This window comes from Mytilus trossulus, chromosome 6, assembly GCF_036588685.1.
Source record: "Mytilus trossulus isolate FHL-02 chromosome 6, PNRI_Mtr1.1.1.hap1, whole genome shotgun sequence".
Classification (NCBI taxonomy): domain Eukaryota; kingdom Metazoa; phylum Mollusca; class Bivalvia; order Mytilida; family Mytilidae; genus Mytilus; species Mytilus trossulus.
This window is the reverse complement of record NC_086378.1, coordinates 85,146,472-85,166,316: the sequence shown is the minus strand read 5'-3', so window position 1 is coordinate 85,166,316 and position 19,845 is coordinate 85,146,472. Positions and strand designations below refer to the sequence as shown.

The window sequence follows — 19,845 nt, the reverse complement described above, 5'->3', positions numbered from 1 at the left end:
TTTGATGAATTCTGTGATAATCCAGTACCGGAAGAACAAGTTCTGTTTCAGTCATTTTTAATCTTTACTTCTTAAATTACTTGTTTCTTTTTTTATTTTCTGATTTGATCTGTAAAAAAAAAATATTTGATCAAAATAATAATGAACCAGTGGCGGATCCAGCCATTTTTAAAAGGGGATTCCAATAGTATGTCCCCATTCAAAAGCATTCATCGTTAAAAAAAGGAGTTCCAACACACGAACCCTCTGCCCCTTTCGGTGGGAGCCTTGCAATTCTAATTCGAATAGCTTTTTTTTTTTTTTTTTTTTTTTTTTAATTTTAATTTTTTTTTGAAATCTGTACATTGGTAAGTAATGAAAACATCGAATATCGGTACCTTATCCCGGCCTCGTTAATGTTAGCAATAGATCATGTAAATATATATGTGTTAGTATTTGTTAGTTCATTTTACAAAAAGATATATCAGCTGTAGTTACAATATAATACAACATTTTTCGTTTGCAATAAAAAAAAAATAACTTAATAAAAGTTCAAAAATAAGGACCACAAATACATGTATTCATCATATTAGAATAATCATTTTAACAAACATGCAGATATTCAAGTTTTTTTAGTTTTTTTAAGAATGGAAAATTTGAGGAAAAATAAGTTAAATTAATTAAAATTTAAAATAAAGATAAAAAAAGAAAAAATTAATACAGAAAAAAAAGAAAAAATTAATACAGAAAAAAAAAGAAAAGAAAAATAAATATAATGTTCTGATGAATATTTTTGATGTAACTTTTTTGAAACTTCAAAAATAAACATTCTATCATGTTTTTCACATATGAATTATAATAGGACTTTAATTACAATCGAAACAAATGAGTAAATAGAATCCACAATTTATTAAAACTCTTAAGTTTATTGTTTCTTACTGCTATACACTTCTCTAAATTATATAGATCTTTTAGTACTTTCTTCACATCATGAATTGATAAAACTTTCTGGAAATATCTTGTATTATAAATATATTGTTTAAGACACAGAAAAATCAGGTTTGAAATTTCACCCTTGTATACACGTGAGACATCACCAAACAAAAAAATCTTTTTGGTGAATGAAAGACTTATACCATTAGATAAAAACCATATAATTTTATCTATTTCATCTAATAAATTCTGAACATTTTCACAATTCCATAGTACATGTTCTATAGTTTCTATTTCTTCCTTACAAAAATTACATAGCTGGCTATTTATGACATTAATTTTACACAAAAATTTGTTTGTAGCTAATATTCTATGATTTACTCTAACTGTAACCATTGTAATTTTGTAATTTTGTGTTATTAGTAACTGCAAAAGGAAGTTTGAAAATTTCTCTCCATTCCAATTCATTAAGTTTCAAAATTTGATTCCACTTTTTCTCCCCATTAGGAATCATTTTAGGTATTAACATCCAATATATATCTTTAGTTCCCTTTTTCCTTTTTAAAATCTTTTGAACAAAAGAGGGAATAATAGGTTATGTGAGCTTTTTATCTCCCCTTGAATACAGCTTCTTTGTCTTATTTAATGCTGAAATGATACTATTATACATCATTATATTCCCAGAAATATCAAATTTGTCTTTTATTTCCCCATAGGAGAGAAACTTTCCACTATTACTAATCACATCAATTACAAAAACAATACCTTTATCATACCAACTTCTATAAAATACATGTTTATTGTTGATATTTATATTCTTATTCATCCAAAATGGACTAGCAAGAAAATATTTCCATGTAGAATTTATATCTTTATCTACAAAATATTGCCATGCTTTAAATACATCCATCCAAAATTTGTTTTTGACATTTGAAATAGTATTTGTTGTGTAACTATTTCCTAGTTTAAACAATTTTTCTTTATCTATATTTGTAAATAAAATATTTAACCATTTACAGTTAGAACTGAACAATTTTCTTATCCATGTACATTTTAAAGCTATCATAAATAGATGAATATTTATCATCTTTAAACCACCATTCTTATAATCCATGTGTAACACTTCTTTTTTAACTCTATGAACTGGTGAGTTCCATAAAAAATAATAAATCTCATCATTAATTTTCTTAATCATCTCAGCATTTGGGTTTGGTAATGTTAAAAAGAGATGATTAAGTATTGGAAGAATAAGAGTTTTAACCACAGGTATTTTACCAATAACTGTTAAGTTTCTTTAAAACCATGTATTTATCAAATTTTTTATCTGAAGATATCTATCAGTATAATTTAAGTTTAAAATTTTATCAAGATCAATATCAAAGTTTATCCCGAACAGCTTAAAAGAAGTTGACCCCCATGATAAGTCTCTGTTCTGGCATAACATTTCTCTACTGTATTTTTTACTTCCTATCTACTTCAGTTTTTGTAAAATTTATCCTTAGTCCAGAAAGTTTCGCATACCAATCTAGCTCTAATTAAGCTTCTTCCATAGATTCTTCACTTCCATCTAAAATCAGTGAAGTGTCATCTGCAAACTGAGATAGTTTATGTTCAACTTGACAAATTTCTATACCCTGTATTTTCTTATTACCTCTAACCTTTATTGCCAAAATCTCTGCACATAATATGAAAAGGTATGGTGATATTCGAAAAGCTTTGTTCCTTCAAAATACCAATGGGCTTGACACATTCCTTGCTACAATTAAATTTATTTCTACAAAATATGCAGTCAATGAATCGTCCATTGGCTGTCTCGTTTTTTTAGAAGGAGGAACATTTCGTTTTGAGGAACATCAGTTTATGAAAAGAAGGTTCTAAGGAGACAAATCAACTTTTGAGGAACATTAGTTCACGAAAAAATTGTCAGGAGGAACATCTAGTTTAAAGGAACATCAGTTCATGGAAAAAAATATTGACAGTAGGAACATCTTGTTTTTTTCTGAATATAGTTCACATAAATTGGAAGATGATTATAAAGCTCTTTTCCTAATGACGGTTATACACGATTCGCTCTTAAACGTGTTTATGTGATTCTGAAATCACTTTTAGGTTTAACGGAAACAGAAATCTGTTCCTTCAATAGATAAGTGAACCATCTAACAAATAAATTACTGTTTCTGTTTAGAACACAAAGCAGCTTTTGATCAGGTTTTGCTTTTGAAAAGTCTTATCGTGCAGTTTTTGTATGTAGAGGACCAGTAATGTTTCATGTTTCTCGTTTCTCGTTTTGTTTATATAGATTAGACCGTTGGTTTTCCCGTTTGAATGGTTTTACACTAGTAATTTTGGGGCCCTTTATAGCTTGTTGTTCGGTGTGAGCCAAGGCTCCGTGTTGAAGGCCGTACTTTAACCTATAATGGTTTAATTTTTAAATTGTTATTTGGATGGAGAGTTGTCTCATTGGCACTCACACCACATCTTCCTATATCTATTAACCCATATTGTTGAATTGGTTTAATTAAAATGATAACCATCATGTAGTTTCAAATATTGGATTAAACCAGAAATGCACTGTTTATTGGAAACCGTTTGAGTATTGCTATTATAAAAAAAAACTTTTAATCTTATTTATAAAAAAAGTGGCTGTCAAACTTTTACACGGACTGCTCGTATTTGCGCCTGTCCCTAGTCAGTAGCATGTGACCTTTGTTATATTGTTTGGTTCATTTATATGTTTTTGAGTTTAGTATGGCTTACTTTATCACTGAACTAGTTCATATGTATGTTAAGGGGCTAGCTAAAGTAGGCCTCCGTGTACGGATTGTTTTTCCTGTGTTGAAGACCCAATGGTGGTCTTAATTGTTTTTTTTTAATTATAAGGTCGGGTTGTTGTTTCTTTGACACATTCCACATTTACATCCTCTAATTTATCTTTATTGTATATGACAAGAGATAGCAAATGCACATACAAACAGTCATTTTTTAAAAACACAACTCTTATTGGATGCATTTAAAAAAAAACATTAAAACATTTCAGGATGTAAATATAGCGGAAATGTTAAACAAATGTGCGACGTGTTTCACAGTTAGGCCACCTAAATATAGTGGTGAACCATAATGATTATAAAAACAAATGTCACAATTTTTTTCACAATTATAAACTCATCATAGATACCATGATTGATTTTTTTTTTCAAATCCAGACACGTGTTTTGTCTTAATACAGAACTTATAAGTGTTGTTCGGATATTAAGAGTTAGAAACTTTCAACATATTCCAAGTTTGTATACGCATAACTTACTCTTCAACACAATTTATCTAACCCTTCTTTTTTTGTACAAATATCTTTAATAACATATTTGTTTCGGTATACAAAGGCCCTTCGTGAAATTATCTCCTAGCATATTGTATCCTAAACTTCACGCATAAAAACAGTGATATTTGGTGTTTAATGAGATTTCTTATCATTTACTGTCTTGTGAATTGCCATTGTGAAAACCCTAGACTTTTTATTCACTAACTGTCTTATGTATTGCCACTGTACATAACATAGGCTTCTTAATCGCTGACCTTTTGATGAATTGCCACTGTGAACAACATAAACTTCTTTTAAATCACTAGCTGTCTTATGCATTTCCACTTTAAACAACCTAGACGTCTTAATCACTAACTGTCTAAGATTTCCTACTGTTCACAACCTAGACTTTTTTATCACTAACTGTCTTATGAACTGCTACTGTTAAAAACCTGGACTTCTTTGTCACTAACTGTCATATGTATTGCCACTGTGAACAACCTAGACTTCTTTGTCACTGTCTTCTGAATCACCTCTGTGAACATTATGTTCATTAAATTTACAATGAAAGGTGAAAAGTAAAACCGCAAAAAAAAAACGGTAAACCCTTTTTCAAATGGCAAAATAAAAAACTTGAACACTTCAGCTGTCAAGAAGGCAATCTCCTGCGCAAAGATCATATCCGTTCCGTTCAATACTTTGTAACACTACATTATGTAAGCGGCGTCTGTTGATGGTGTGTTGTCTCCCTAATCATTATATAATTGGGTCATACTCGATAGTATATACTAAAACAATTTTATGGATAAAATAGATATATAGGCAGAAGTGGTATGACTGCCAAGGAGACGACTCTCCATTCAAGTCACAATTTTATAAGTAAACCATTGTAGGTCTAGGTACACTCTTCAACATGGAGCATAGACTCACACCAAGTAGCAATCTATAAAAGGCCCTTAAAATAACTAGTGTAAAACCGTTCAAACGGGAAAAATAACGATCTTATCTATATAAAAAAATTGAGAATGAAAATAGGGAATATGTCAAAGAGACAACAACCCGACCATAGAAAAAAACAACAGCAGAAGGTCATCAACGAGTCTTCAATGGAGCGAGAAATTCCCGCACCCTGAGGCGTCCTTCAGCTGGCCTCTCAACAAATATATACTAGTTAAGTGGTAATGAACGCCATACAAATTTCAAAATTGTACACAAGAAACTAAAATTAAAATGATACAAGACTAACAAGGGCTCCTGACTTTAGACAGGCGCAAACATGCGGCGGGGTTAAACACGTTTGTGAGATCTCAACCCTTCCCCTATACCTCTAGCCAATGTAGAAAAAAACATGGCCAAAAAGCAATTTCTACATAAAATACGCGTTCAGCTTTCATGATGTTCGTTCGTATCAAAATGTTCAAGGCTATATGATAAAATAGCGCATATTAGAACGACATTTTTTCTGTGTAGTGTTTATTACAGGATGATAGAAATCTGTATAAGCAATACGTTATGACCTTGTGATCAAATGATATTGTTCGTATTAAAAAATGAGATTGAAGTCATGTTTGATTTTAATATTTTTCGAAAAATGTATAATGAATATGGGAATTTTGTATTTAATATTTTCTATGTCTATGATTTCCGTCATTGAAAAAAGAAAATTCGCCTCAAATATCGATGAATATAAAATAATTCAATCATTTGTTGAAATATGTTTGCACCAGAGGTGAGGCTATGTTTAGTTTGTTTACATTCTCTTGTGGGTATGTTCCCCCGTTGTTGTTTCAATGCTAAACATATAGAAATTGTATAGAAAAATCCACAACCTTTGCCTTTAACATGATCTAATGATGCTAGTACCAGAAATGTGTAACTTTTATTGTAAGTTTAAATTTTAACAATTTTGTAAAACTGCTATATTTTGGGTCTAATGAGGGGTCATAAACTTTATTCAAAAACTTTAACTTCATGTATCAGACTTGACAAAATATCCGCAAACCTGTCAATGTTTGACCATGTGATAATTCTATGTTTTTCGTTGTTTAAATTAATTGTAAGATTCATATCTGCATGTTTCTTATATCATAGCAAATATGCCGATAATCAGTTGTTGTATTTATATAAGAATTTAATATCAATTTTTTTTTCTATTATTTGTTTTGTTAAGGGAGCTCGCTTCTCAGTTTCAAAGTAATTAACTTTTCAAAACACTAGTTTAAATTGATAAGGAATTAATAAAGGAATCCAAAAAGCAAAACAAATATATAGGTCACCGTGCTTGTTTCTGAGATATGAGCCATTGAAATTATGGCAGGAAAATATTGACTTTTCGTAGCTTTATCATTGACAAGTTAAAGTTATCAAAAACTGTTAAAAAGTAATTAAAATTTTATAAGACTTTTACATATGGCTTATCATTATACATGAAAAAGAATTGCGAAAAGAAAAGTGGGGGTCACCGGGCAAATTTTTTCAAGGCATTTAAATGGATAAAACAGAGGATTCCGAAAATCTGACAAACAATCCTAAACATGACAAGCCAGCTCCCTTAATTGCTGTTGATAAATTAATTTCTTATCATTTTCAAATGCTGTAAAATGCAGGTGATTCAAGTGATTTTACTCATCAAAATATGTATATTGTTTTTCACTAGAGATGGAATTACCAGCATACATTAGAATAATGTAAATATTACTAAAACGAATATACTCTACGATTATGTTTCCAAAAAGAGGTGACAGATACCAAAATATCAGTCTAAGATAACCGGACGACGCAATGGCATTAAACGGAAGACAAAAAGACAATAGTAAACAAAACACAAAGTCTCAGACGCAAGAACATCGAAAAAAACCAAGGGTGTTTACAAGTGCTTTCTTCGATATAGTATGGTATTATTTTATTTTTGTTTCTCTGCGTAATACACGCAAGGTCATAAACAATCAACAAATGTTTTATTATTTCATCATAGATTGACGCAGCAGGTTTAATTTCCTTTGATTTTTTATTGGTCAAAACGTACTATTTAGTTGCACTTTTTCTCAAGTAAAATCAATCTGTCAATTGTTGAAGATCAGGTCACTTGAGGTATGTATCTTAATATTTCAATGAGACTGTTGCGTTTGTATTAATTATGAAGAGTTGTGAATATTTCTTTTTCATATTTTTTACTAATCTTTAACAATTAAAATTCATTAATAGTTAAAAGCATCAACATTATGACTCACAAAATGATTATTACAATAACGTTTTCTGAACTGTATTCAACAAAGACGACACTGTTAAATAAGAATAATTACAATGTAAATAACACATCTTATGTGTTCTACATTTAATATTTACAGATTCTTTGATTCAAGTCAAGAACATTTCAATATGTTGAACATGTTTATTCTATTCTTGATGATTGCATCTGCTAATGCAAGTAAGTTTTGTAAAAATTTTCAATGTTAAGGTCTTTTTTATATGCCATTTGATCTAACATATGCATAGCCCATCTTAACTTTAAATAACCGTTTGATTGGTGCAATTTTGATGATACAAAAAAAAACATCAGCTTGGTATCTTTCAAATGTCCACAGAAAGAAATGGTCATCTAAGTTGCATTTCAATTTTTGGTTTTTTTCTGACAACGTATATTCTATGAAATTGTTTCGTGTACATTTACTCACATCTCATCTAATTTAAAACTTAAATCAAATGGATATTACACAAATAAGAATGATGCATGATATCTTTGGTGAAATTTTACGAGACACATATTGAGAATCTATGTAAAACGAGATTGTCTCAGCTATCTTTTTCACATTGTTTAGTTGAAATTCAGAATCTACCAATTAGAAAATGCCATTTTTCATATTTTTAGAAATAAAGTTTTTTAGATAATTAGATATTATCAAATTCACATCAGACAATAATTCTGTGAGAACCAATGTTACATATAAGAAGAAATATTTACGAACAATGGATATCAGTCTATCTTTGTTTTAGTTGGTTGGCCAAGTGGAAGATACTCGCTTCCGAAATCAAAATCAGGATGCCCACATGGATGGTCAGATGGATGCAGGTACCAGGACAATGAAGATACACATAATATCAACTCTGTTACCCCATCAGATCCGGACCATCATTTCTATGGTAAGTCTACTTCATTGGTTATTATATGATCTAATAAACATAAAGTAGCTGCAATGAATACAAAAACGTTCGGAACATATGTGAAAGTGATAGAAAAATTAAAAAAAAAAAACGCTTGATAATGTCATGCGTCTATAGCGCTTTCCTGAAGCAAACAAACAATACAATAAACCGAAGATATCAAGATAGCCTATGGTCAAAAATTTCTATATGTAATAATGTAATATGTGCATCAGTATTTCATGCAACTATTGCATACTACTTTATACTCACGCATATCTTTTTGGAAACAAAGTGTTTCGTCATGTTAGTCATGAGTATATCTATCTATACATGAAACTATTATGAGCAGTTATAAATTAGTTACCAGCATAATTGCGGTCTTGCAAATGTAGGTCACTCTAACGTGCGTGTATAAGTATAGCATATATATTTTCGACCAAAACTTGATTCGGATTCCTTTTCCTACGAGTTCTATAATTTTGCGAACAATTCCTGTCCACGTGATTCACGCACAAAGGTATTTTCCCCTCTTGAAATTATTCAATGGATGAAAACCATACAAAATACAAACGCCAATACAAAAAACATTAAATAATTAGAACAGACAAGAGGTATATCTGTTATAGATAATGCATATTTTAAGATTTTTCTTGTCGGAGAACACTCCGAGGTGTGTTCTACGACAAAAAAAAACTTAAAATATGCATTATCTGACTTATATACCGTCAAAAAAAAATATTAATTTTATAAAGATTTGTAAAATTTAGTATACTTTTTTACCGACAACACAACTAAGACACAAATGTATTGTTACCATCCGATAACGGTGTATGACAAATACAAGACACATTGTAAGTTATTTATTATATCATTTAGCTTAATGAAAAGGGGGAGGGATATGTTTTTTTTTTCGTTTTGTTATGTTATTTCTATCGCGGAAAAGTTTTTATTTATTTGACCATTTTACTTGAATCGAATGAAAAATTCAGAAAGATTGTCTTTCGAATAGCAATACATTTTATTAAAAGATAATCAGGATAAAGTTATATACCCTCCGCACCCGATCCTTTCGTGGGTTACGTTAATGTTATTCAATAGAATATAAAATTATTTTATTAGCTGATCATTTGATAGAGTAAAAGGTATACATAAATTTGAAAAAGTTACGAACTGACACGAAGACGAATATAAATACATGAAGGTCACAGTATGATTTCCTATTCAGTGTGTATCGTTCTGAACATGCATGAAATATTCGCCACTGGACGGTAAGCAATCAACCTTTTCAGTTTGACTCAATAAGATTTTCAAAATCTTACACACGAATATTTCAAATCTGGATTTATTTTATGAAAGTCTACATTAAAATTCATCTGACCTATATGATAATGTTTCTTTATTATCAACAAAACTTCACGTTATTTGTTTCTAAAATTAAATTGCGGGTCTACAATGACGGTTTCTTGTACATCTATCATCGGTTGAACTTTAGAAAATAAATTTCAAAATCGGCAACAAAAAAAAATTAGACGAATAAAATTTTGAAGTAAATCATAGATTGCATGTTTATCAAGGAAGATAATGACCTTACACAGGTCATTATTTTATGCCTTGGAGCATATACCATTGAAACATGGTATCGTCCGGGTCGATTCTGAAAAAAAATGACCTGACGTTCTGAAAGAAAATAACTCCATATAGGTATATAAGAATCATTAAGTAACCACATTACTAGTAATTCCCTAATTGAAAAGAAATATAAATATCAAGTCGATTGTACATTTGCATATGTAGTCAAAATTTCGGGAGATAAAACAGCCTTCATTTTCCTTTCTATATTTCTAGGTTTTTTTGGTAGAAACACAAGAATGTGTTACTGTACAAAAACGACTTATAGCGGATCAGGTTCCTGGCCAAGTGGAAATTATTGTATTGCGAGATATGGTGGTTCGTGTCCTTCAGGTATAGTATTTTTTATTAATAAACATTCATAGTGTAAATTTTTATATGGATTAATTTAAAAATTGACCAACAGTCAGCTACATAGATAAAGGCAACAGAAGTATACCGCTGTTTAAAATAATAAATTGATTGAGAAAAAAAACAAATTCGGGTTACAAACTAAAACGGAAGGGAAAACGTCAAATATAAGAGGTGAACAACGACACAACAGAAACACAACACCAAAATACAACACACACAGACACGAACTATAATATAACAAAGGTAATTTCCTGCTCTGGATTTTAATTAAACGGTCGATGGGACCTTTAAATATATATACCAAAAGACGATTCTCTAAAATACTCGTCTAGATTTATAATTAAATACAATAATTGGCATTTGGTGAGGTTGTCACAATAAGGTATCAACCACAGAGACAGTAAGTACTAAAATAAGATCTGTATTTTTCATTTATGAAAGTTATATACGCTAAGTGATAAAAATTCAGGAATCATAACATTATTTTGTCATCTGCTTGACCGCATTACATTTTTTCTCAATAAATTTAATAATTGGAGATCAAATCATGTATTTAAGAAACACAATAACCCTCTTTTGAATCTAAATGTGTAATGCCTTAGTGTACTGATATGAATATCCATTAAAGAATTGTTTGAAAAAAGTTTGCAACTATTCTATAGTTTGGAATGGTTAGTTCAATTGTACTTTTTTCAGACTATGATTGGACAAGCGTTAAAGCAAATAATAAATTATTCAACCGTATCCCTTTGAAGACAAAATGAATTGATTGTAAACATTTCGGTGTAATATCCTTCAGTCAATCATAACCGTTTGAAATGAATATCTCTTGATAGGATTTTCTAATGGATCAATCTACTGGGACGACGAGGACAACGCAAATGCCAACTCAAAATGGGGTGTACTCCCAGATGGGGAATACGGCAGAAACACTCAAATACAGTACTGTTGCAGGTATGTCATTATTCAAAAGGTTATTTTCTGTTCAGTGTTCAAAACACTTCGGAAATTTATAAAAAGTAGGACGTGTCTCGATATAGTATAACATTTGGATAAGGTGAGTTTTTCGAGAACCCAATAGTATAAAGTCAATGATATTGTAATGTAGTTGTATAAACATTGTACATCTCGTTTCCGTGGATATTATTCTGCCAGAGTCCATCAGTCAAGATGAATTCATATTTAAAACACTTCCCTTTTTTAAAATCAAATACTATTTATTACGCAAATAAAAGAGGTAGATGAATAACAATTGTTATGCAGGTGTATTAACATTTGTACATGATATTTTAGTATGAATGATATGACTCCGACACCAAAAACATGGTCTATTGACTTTAAATGCTTTGCATAGTTGACAAGTTGAAGTATTGCCATTTCAATGTCAAATTTGCAATATACCATTAAAGTTGCAATAACAATTATAAGTGTTTCAATAGTGATTGATGATTCTTTTGGAAAAATTAGAGATCACCTGAAAAAGAGATTTTAAAGTTTCTTTCACAGTAAGTTTTATTATCACCAATTGTTATACTTATTTGTTGTATTAACACAAAATATAAATAGTTGTGTACAAATTTCAGCAAAGTATGTGACATTAAATCACCAACTCTTCAATTACCTGATTAATAATAAAAGTACGAGACTGTCAGCTGTATGTATTAATCACGATTTTGCATTACTGGAAACTTTTGTTAAAACGAAAGACGAGCATTTTATGTTATGCTCAGGCATATTTAAAATTTATTTATAATACATGATTCAAAACGATACATTATTTACCGTAGGTCTGATGGATCAACATACAGTAGCATTAACCTCCCAACAAGTGATCCTTTCTATCTGTACAAGTATACATCGACATGCCAGCGTGTACGTGGAATGACCGTCCAACAAGAATCTGTGAAGATGGATGACGAGGATAACCAGAACAACAGCAGTGATGATGGAACTCATCCAAGTAAATCTGACACAACCAAAGTAGACTACTGTTACTATTCGTAGTGATTACAATCCTCCATTGCTAGCATTCCTTATACAATGATCTTTCACTCGACTCTGACTTTTATTCCTTATATTAACTGGTTTGAGTTTCTAGATACTTGATTTCTTGTCGGACTTGTGTGATTTGTTTAAGCATGTTTCTATACTGTAACATTAAAAAATGATATCTTATTAATTGAATTGTTATTTTGCCACTGGACGTTCAACCGTCATCCACCCTTTCTGTGCTAAAATGGTTATTTAATGTGCCATTTAACTGATATACTTCAGTTTAAAACGTTTGAAATGATGTTGATCTAGTCAGGAACAAACGTTTATGAAAATGAACACCCATCACAGTAAAAGGTTATTTGTTCATTGTAAATCGACCTCAACCTTGTTCTATAATCTACTCGTGGAAAATAATGGGATTTACGTTCATAAGACAACGACCCATACAAGATTACATGGGTTTATTTTTTAGTTTCCATTTTGTAAACGTTTTACCTAGTTAGTACCACCAGGTAAATCCAACGAGTTTCGATAAGGAAATCTTCACCGAGTTGACATCCAAAATTAAGATATTTAACAGTCATCATGAAACCAAATGATGGGCGGTTGATACCAAGAAGATATTTCCTTTGCTTATCAATTAATTAAAGTTAGAAGTGGATCTGAACATTAAGGGTTTATGACTGTTGGACCTGTTCAAAGAAATGACCTCAAAATGCAAATTTAAAATTTGTTTTTCAACAAGAGTCATATTAAAATCATATTACAAGATATGAGAGGCTTTGGGTTTTCCAAGTAATGTCCCCAAAAAGGAGAGAGAAATTGTTCTTCTGTTCACTGCTTACCATACAGTTATATCTAAATTTGATTTAAAACAGGTTTGTTTATGCACAGGAATATTTATGTATGTCCACGTACTGTTTTGTTTAACGATGTAGTTGCAGAGGTATTGTATCTTTGAACAAAATTGTGAAATGGACTTAATGTTATAATAGAGATGACCAGAAATTGACGAACGAATCTATCTCGACGAACGAACGTATAAGGAGCGGTAATTGTACGTTTACAAACGTACCTAAAACCGAAATGTGTTGTTATGTAAAGATTTGTATGTTTGATTTATATTCGGATGCAATCAAGATAATAGAGAGAAATGCATTATAAATACCAATTTAAATGGTTTCATGATTTATCGATAAAAGACGTATAAAAGTGTTACGTAAGTTACGATATCATGTACATGTAGTTTTTTATAGTTGTTGGACGCATGATGAAATAAACATCACGCTCAGGAGTATTCGAGTGCGTCGACAACTTTTACTATACTCGTACTGAGATATGAATGCACAATATGTAAATGTGATGCTGTGGGATAGTTTTTTTATCTGTCTTTTTAATTGGGTATTCAAGTTTTATATGTAATCTCATCGATCAGTTAATATATAAAAAATATGCCGGATTTTTTAACCCGTTCAAAAATGTTTTTTTTTAAATGAGGAGGGGGTGGGGGCAGTATGTTAAATGTTGTCCTGCACTTTCTCTGTCTCTGTCCTTTTTATTTTTCACCCTATTCGGTCCTGCCTTTTTTATTAGTTTATCCTGACTTTTTTATTACATAAATTGTCATCCGGCCTTTTTTTCACCACATTCATGTCCTGCCTTTTCAAATTTCAACCTAGCCCCCCCCCCCCTGTTCTTCCCCCTAAAACTCATATGGTAGTCTTTTATCATACTTGTCAACCTCTGACGGAGCAATCTTTTTAGTGTTAAACTGGTCATCAGATTTCATACAAGGGTTACTTGGTCCATCACAAATGCAAATGACGACATTGGAACCTCACAACAAATTTATAAGATAAATGCAGATACTAATGTGTATAAAAAAAATACCAATAGCTTTTGTGAGGTAGAACATCCCCGACACCCATCCAAGCTTATGAAAAAAATACATAATAGCTAAGGCTTCGTGTTGAAGGCCGTTCTTTGACCCATAATAAAAGGAGGGTAGTATACCTTATATAATATTGACTTCATTGTTTAGCTTACAAGCAAGCTAATCAAAGATTCTACCTTTACCTACACAATCAATGCAATTGGCTGTATTTCTGTTAAATTATCACAAAATAACAATACAAAAAGAAATCAAAATGGTCCCTTGAAATTGCAAGCCTTATTGTGATTTCATGACATATTCTCCTTTCACCATTAGGCAAAAACCTGGACCGCTGTTACAAAATAAAATCAGCCAGATATATTTCTAAATATATTCAGAATGGAAATGGGGAATACTTCAATAAGACAACAACCTGACCAAAGAGATAACAGACGAAGGCTACCAAAGGCCTTCAACTTCGCGAGAAATCCCGCATTCGGAGGTGGGCCTCAGCTGGCCCCTCAATAAAATTATGCACTAGTTCAATGAAAATGGACGCCATACTAGACTCCAACACAAATAAACAAACTAAAATTAAAGAATACATACACGACTAACAAAGGCCAGAGACTTGGAATAGGCGCAAACATGCGGCTATGTTAAACCTGTTTTGTGAGATCTCAATCCTACCTTATACCTCTAGCCAATGCAGTTTTGGTCCTCGTTGAAGGAAATTTCGTTTAAGAATTTTAGTTATGATCCTGGACGCCAATAGTAGAACTAACGGAAATACAATAAACGATTCAAATCCAGAAAAAGCTGTTGAGGCAAGGAGTACAAATGTATGTCATTCGTAAATTGTAAACTTGGTTATCGCTTTGGAGTTTCGGCGAGAAATAATGTATGTCGCTTCTTCCCAATAATAAGCCTTTCAAGTCTATAGGTCATTACTTTTGACGTTTGAAATGTGGAAAGATTTCGTTTAGTGATAAACTCATTGATTTAGTGTAGAAAAATAGGTGCAAAACAACTTAATTTCCGGTAATTACATGTTAACTATAAATTAAAATAAGAGCTTTGTTCTAAATTGTCGATTTTCACATGAAGCCTTATTATATAGCAATTGGACAAATGTCACACCAAAAAAATGTATTTGTCTCAAGAAAGTCTAAACCAACATTTCAAACGGATGTTTTAATTATATTGTCTGATTTTTTTTATTTGTTTAATGCCATAATGTGATACTCAGCCAGTTGAAATGTAAATTAGGTCCATCTGTGTGCGTGGGTGGGATGATCTGGTCCCATTTTTCTAGGGTTATATCCCTTAGTACTCAAAGATTGGACCCTCACCCGTATGCGTGGTAAATTGGATAATAGTATTCGTATAAATTTGCAATTATTATGAATAAGCTAATTAAATGAGCGGCAAATATAATAACCATAAGAGATGCAACTGCACTTTGATTAGCAAAAGTATCAACACACTAGTAATAAACTTCAATATCTATTTTTATAGCATCCCCTTTTACGACGTGCAAAATATTTAAAAAAACAAATTTTAGGAACTTATTTCTTTGATTTGATCAGGGTTCCTTGTAATCAGCCTTATCTGGCTTGTCTGTGGGGGGGGGGGGATAATCCAACGAAGATAGATAAATGTCGGAAAAGAAAACAAGATTTAAAATTAAAAATAAATTATATCAATATAGTAAAATTTGATATCTATGCTTTCACCATTTCATACCCCCAAAAAACACTTTTGGGACCTCAAATTTTAAAACAGAGTCTTGGATATCGAGTGCACCTTTTTCTATTGTAGCAAACATTAATCTATGAATGATTGGAGTAAGCTTATAAACATGCAGATAATATTTCTTTATACTACATGCAGAACCATGCAATTTATTTCACTTGGACGAGTTTATGTTGGATTAATTCATTAATATGTATAAACTACCGCCCCCGCTTCGTACGATTCGTCAAGTTACGCTTTCGTACGTTCGTTCGTCATTATCCTGGTCATCTCTTTTATGAATACGGTTTTATATGCACGTGGATATCCGAAATGTGTCTAGGTGGTTTTTATCGTTTCTTAAATCCGTAAAGTAAAAGGTAATAGAGGACGAACATAAAAGCTGTGAATTGGGATCATAATTGCAGGATGTGTATTAGCTGGTTCAGTCGATGAATTCTTATAAAAGCTTGAGTTCACATCCAAGAGAACAGTAATTTCGTTGTGCATATCTTTTGGACAATTAAACCAAAAGCTCTACCTCTATCTTTAAAACATCAATTCTAGTTCTAATTGAAATTATGAAAATTATATGTTAATGAGGTCTGTAATTAAGAATAACAGCGTATAGATTTTAACCTTAACTAATTTAATCAAATCTCTACTTTACTCCACATTCATCAACCAAATTTATTTAAGAACATATAATTTCATCTTCATACTATATATATCCTTCTTTTGATTTAAAATATATTGTTCAAGTTGAAACTTTCAAATGTCCTCCATATGAACTTCCCAAACCAAAAATGATATTTGGTATCCGTGAAAACAATAAAAATAAAACAAATCCTCTTTTAATTCAGCAACACTATGCTAAAATTAAAGCCAGTTATTCAGATGTTTCAACTGTCTATACTGATGAATCAAAAGATGGCGACAGAGTTGAATCTGCTGCTGTCTTCAGGGACAGAGCTGCAACTCTCTGTTTGCCTTCTGATGGATCCATCTTTACTGCTGAAACAGAAGCAATAGTTTTGGCTTTGAAATTTATTGCCCCTTCAGATAAATCCAAATTTATTATATGATCTGATTCACTTTCATGCTTACAAGCTATACAATATACTAAATTTAAAACCCAACAATTCGCAAAACTTTATCTGTAATGAGGAATTTAAGAATTCTTCTTAAAGAAATAATATTCCTATGGGTGCCGAGTCATGTTGGAATCCTTAAAACACAGCCTTGAGACAAAGCATGCTCTGGGTGACCCTTTATCTAACTGTGATATACCATATACCGACTTTAGATCTAATAATTTTAGAGAATTTGTTTTTAATATTAATATTGAAAAATGAATGGAGGAAAACAGATGATAATAAACTTCATGCAATTAAACCTAATTTAGGAAAACCTTTCAATAATATTATGTGCAGAAAAGATCAGTGTGTCATTTCCAGATGTCGTATTGGTCATACTAGAATAACACATGAATATCTTATTAAAAAAGTAGAACCACAATTTATACCTTGTAACTGCAAGTATACAATAAAACATGTTTAGTTCTTTTGACTTTGCTGATATTCATAGGAAGCATTTAATATATATCAATACTATCTATGATTTATCTAATAATGTTCCATTTACAAATATTGTTGCATTCTTAAAAGAAATTGAAACTTTCCATAAAATGTAAAATATATAATATGCTTTGAATTGTAAAAATATCCGAATTAGCTCTCGTCGCGATATAGGCTCATGGTTTTTGTGCTAATGTGGTGTTAAAGCAACCGACAATCAATCAGCAATCTTCATACTATATAACCTGCATAAAATATAAAGAAATTAATTGAAATACTCGGAAGACAAAATACATATAAAGCATATGCAAACTAAACATATAAAAATAAAGTTGTAATGTATTGCGGCCATAGAAAACGGGCTCGGATGTGCTGTAAATGTAGTCACGAAAGTCATAAACACTTGACAATATAGAGTTTGTATTTCATAAATGATTGTCTATTGTTTAGATTACATGTTATTCTCTAGATGTCGTTAAGTAATTCTTGTTTTCCGGTTGCTGTCACATCCTATTAGGAACAAAACTTTATTGATAAAATGCATGTTTTAAAATAAAAAGGCAGCAAAGTTATCGACTATCAGGAAACTAAAACAACTTGAAACACGCTCAACATTGAAAATAGAACATAATAACTTCATTTTTTAAAATAAACGAATGTAATATAATATATAAATGTGTGCAATTGAATCGTCTTGCTTTTTTATCTTTTCAAACTCTAATAACTTTACAAACTGAACATCTGTCAAATGAATTAACCTTGCATTAGCCAGAAACTCTTATCAGCCATAGAGACTCATACGAAACATATAGGAATATGTGGTATGAGTGATATAACGCAATTGCTTGTTTACACTCCTGGGCTTTTTGCAGTTTATATGCACTTTCCTCTTACTAATATTATTTGAGGATCTGAATTTTTTGTTTTCATTTGAAATTACAATCTTAAAAGAACAATTACCATTGTGAAAAAAGCTAAAATATTCCTTTATTCACAATGACGGAAGCAAATCTAAACAAAATATGTAACACATGTTTTTTTTAAAGTTAGAACATCGTCTGTGTTAGGCAAAAAATTGAATACCACACGTTTGATAATTGCATGCGTCCGTAAAAAAATTGAAACAACACGTTGAATAATTTCATGCGTCTAATGCGCTTTTCTGGCTTTACCTTCACCAGGAACACTCAAAGCCAAAAATTTGAAATCCGGGGCATGTAGAAGTCCCGAAGCAGTTGAAGAGCTATATGTCAAAACAATAACTGAAACAAATAGCCCAATTCATCTAAGGTCAACTTTGCCTGAGGGGTTAAATCCTAAGTTTCTTTCTTTATAATTTCAAAATTTATAAACGGACGTCTGTTTAAGGGAACCTGGTCGCCATTTAGAAAAAAGAAAACTGGTGAATAGTTGTACTCATTTGAAAGAAGATTCAAATTGACAAGACAAAGATTAAATACACAATTAAATATCAGGATCTCCGAACAATTTAGGAGTGGTACACAAGTACAGTATTTTCGCGGTTTATCAGGACTTATTGGACTTATCAGGAACGCTCGAATCCAGAAAAAAAGAATAAGGTTGTGATTAGTGTAAAAACAAAAACCATTCTATAAAAATATACAGCATACTTGAAATATAAATATATGTTATTGAAAAAGATGGTGATCCATTTTCGAAACAACTGATTCTTATACATAGAATACATATGGATAATATTAAGTAAATATCAAATTAGACCAAAAAATAACATTATTGTGATGTACATTGCGTAAGACACTAAAAACGAAAGCCCTATGCAACTTTTTAAAAATATATATGAATCATATTTAACTAACATGTAATCACTCACTAAGGACAAGTAACAAAAAACAAATTCATAAAACAACTTCAACTTATTTATTAAGTTACTAATTTTTTTTATTTTTTTTATAAAGCATAACAACTTCAAGACAGACCTGTATTTTAAAAGTAAAACAAAAATCAAAAGCACAATTATGCATAATCAAGAAAATGCATAATGAATATTATGGATAAGGAAATTTCAAAGAAGAGATATATATTATAAATGTGAATTGTATTTGAACTTTGTACTTGGAATAGTGGAATGTGTAGAGAAATTTTATAGAAGCCTATTCAAAACAAAAATACAATAATTATAACCATCATGTGAAATGACAACCCTAAAAATCATTCAGCACTGTATCAGACATTCATTATATATAATGTTTACCCCCCTGGAATATTTTGAGAAAAATTTATAATCAAATATTGTTTTCCATTCAAATTTTAGGACAATCAGTTAATGTTTACTTTTTTCAAATCAAAATCAT

At 30.9% G+C, this 19,845-nt stretch overlaps 1 protein-coding gene across 1 annotated transcript; it reads left to right on the top strand.

Annotated features, from left to right (window-relative positions):
* The first annotated feature begins 7,263 nt into the window (after positions 1–7,263).
* LOC134722068 (uncharacterized) lies at positions 7,264–12,508 on the top strand. The gene is made up of 6 exons (XM_063585526.1): positions 7,264–7,297; positions 7,555–7,634; positions 8,201–8,347; positions 10,196–10,312; positions 11,170–11,287; positions 12,121–12,508. The coding sequence occupies exons 2-6, from the start codon at positions 7,586–7,588 to the stop codon at positions 12,335–12,337; spliced, it is 648 nt and encodes a 215-aa protein (XP_063441596.1). The 5' UTR covers positions 7,264–7,297; positions 7,555–7,585; the 3' UTR covers positions 12,338–12,508.
* Positions 12,509–19,845: the final 7,337 nt, after the last annotated feature.

What these genes read in the sequence shown, in the direction of transcription:
- LOC134722068 (XM_063585526.1), top strand. Translation starts at nt 7,586, where the DNA reads ATGTTGAACATGTTTATTCTATTCTTGATGATTGCATCTGCTAATGCA. An exon ending in TGGTGGTTCGTGTCCTTCAG is followed by an intron (nt 10,313 to 11,169) that starts GTATAGTATTTT and finishes ATCTCTTGATAG; the next exon opens with GATTTTCTAATGGATCAATC. An exon ending in CAAATACAGTACTGTTGCAG is followed by an intron (nt 11,288 to 12,120) that starts GTATGTCATTAT and finishes TATTTACCGTAG; the next exon opens with GTCTGATGGATCAACATACA.